We start from the raw sequence: 2,205 nt of genomic DNA, 5'->3' as shown, positions 1-2,205 counted from the left end.
GGGGGGAGGACTGTTACGCTGTGGCGGAGGTTTGCTATCTCCGATTACTCTTGTTAGCATTATAATTATGGTATTCGTGTTTATATGTTACAATATGTTGTGAGCACATTTGTTCTGTGCTGCAGACGCGGGCGAGGAGGCTGTGGTTCTATAATAGTTGTTGTAGTATTTATAATAGTATTTCTCTGCGTGTACGTTACAGACGTGGGCGAGGAGGCTGTGGTTCTATAATAGTTGTTGTAGTATTTATAATAGTATTTCTGTGCGTGTACGTTACAGACGTGGGCGAGGAGGCGGACCCGGACGACGCAGACGACGACGATGATGCGGATTACCGGGAGCTGCTGCAATGCTCCGTCAGCATCGGCGAGACGTCCTTCGCAAAGATGCGCGGCGACCACGACCGCGTGCGACGGCAGAGCCTCCGTCACCAGTCAGATGCCGCCGACGTGTGGGCAGAGCAGCAGATAAGGTAGCGGTCGCCACGGTGACGGGGGGCAGAGCAGCAGATAAGGTAGCGGTCGCCACGGTGACGGGGGCCAGAGCAGCAGATAACGTAGACGATGTCCACAACAATGACTATGAGCTGTCTCTGCTGCCTTATTCCTACTCCTACTCGCATTTGCCTTGGGCACCCCCTAAAGTCTGCTTAAATTCATGGCGACTCACACCTTTGAACCTTTTAGTTTTGTGTCTAGCCCTAAACCCAACCTTAACCCTAACCCCAACCTCAACCCTAACAATAACTCTACTCCTACTTCTAACTCTTAATACTACCTTGGGCACCCCTGAAATCTGCAAAAAAATTCGTTTCTGATAACTCCGTCGTCGTCGTCGTCACCATCATCGTCATTGCCATAGTCATTGTCATCATTGCTGTCTCCGTTGTCGTCATTGTCATCATTGTCATCATTGCTGTCGTCATTGTCATCATCGTCGTCGTCGTCGTCGTCGTAGGTACGAGCGTCTGCTCAGGCGAGCGCGGATGGAGGATAACTCCGTCGTCATCGTTGCCGTCATTGTCATCTTCATCGTCGTCGTCGTCATCATTGTTGTCATCGTTGTTGTCGTCGTAGGTACGAGCGTCTGCTGAGGCGCGCGCGGATGGAGGATTACTCAAGCCTCGAGGCACAGCACTTCCTCTACCAGTGCGGCGTCGATCGCTACGGACGCCACATCGTCGTCTGCGTCGCGCGAAACTACGCAGCGTCCAAGACCGACTTCGATCGCGTGAGTGTCGCGTCGCGTCGCGTTACGTCGCGTTGCAATGCGATACGTTAGGTTAGGTTACGTCATGTTTGCGTTATGTTAGGGTTATGTTATGTTATGTTATGGCGTGTTAGGTCACGTTACGTCTCATTGCATTGCATCGTTACCATAGCATGCTCTAAAAGAATGCTTTGTGACAAAGTGGTGTTATGTCAACATTTTCGCATCATGCGCACGTTTAAAAACTGCAATCAAACTCGCAGGCTGAGCTTGCCTCACTGACCCAGCTACAATATCTGGAGGTGTGCGTGTGGGTGGGGGTGTGGGTGGGTAGCTTGCTCAGACAAATTTGTCAGTTCATCACGAGTAGATGCACAAATGCCCACCACTTGCATTGCCCTGAGATGAATGGCTGTAATTTTTTCCACATGTATACTGGTTGATAGTGCTTGCTTGCTTCTTAGCAGTTGACACTGCCTCCCCATCACAGATATCTACTGAGACCACCTNACGGGGAGCAGAGCAGCAGATAACGTAGTAAGCGCGTGGTTGCCGCGGCGACGGGGGGGCAGAGCAGCAGATAAGGTAGCGAGCGGGCGGTCGCCACGGCGACGGGGAGCAGAGCAGCAGATAAGGTAGCGAGCGCGTGGTTGCCGCGGCGACTGGGGGAGGCGAGCAGCAGATAAGATAGCGAGCGCGCGGTTGCCGTGGCGACGGGGAGCAGAGCAGCAGATAAGGTAGCGAGCGCGCGGTCTTTCTGATAACTCCGTCGTCGTCACCATCATCGTCATTGCCATCGTAGTCATCTTTGCTGTCTCCGTTGTCGCGTAGGTAAGAGCGTCTGCTCAGGCGAGCACAGATGGAGGATTACTCCGTCGTCATCATTGCTGTCATTGTCATCTTCATCGTCATCGTAGTCATCATTGTTGTCTCCGTTGCCGTCATTGTCCCCATCGTCGTCGTCATTGTTGTTGTCGTCGTCGTCGTCATCACAGG

At 52.5% G+C, this 2,205-nt stretch overlaps 1 protein-coding gene across 1 annotated transcript; it reads left to right on the top strand.

Moving 5' to 3' along the window:
- Positions 1–279: 279 nt before the first annotated feature.
- LOC106820249 (protein GDAP2 homolog) lies at positions 280–1,742 on the top strand (the record flags this gene model as incomplete). Its single annotated transcript, XM_014824783.1, has 3 exons — positions 280–472; positions 1,077–1,230; positions 1,677–1,742. Coding segments are annotated over 3 exons (413 nt in total), but the record flags the coding sequence as incomplete, so codon positions are not given.
- Between the last annotated feature and the right edge of the window lie 463 nt (positions 1,743–2,205).

Source organism: Priapulus caudatus, unplaced genomic scaffold, assembly GCF_000485595.1.
Source record: "Priapulus caudatus unplaced genomic scaffold, Priapulus_caudatus-5.0.1 Scaffold9052, whole genome shotgun sequence".
NCBI lineage: Eukaryota > Metazoa > Priapulida > Priapulimorpha > Priapulimorphida > Priapulidae > Priapulus > Priapulus caudatus.
This window is presented reverse-complemented; position numbering and strand designations above follow the sequence as displayed.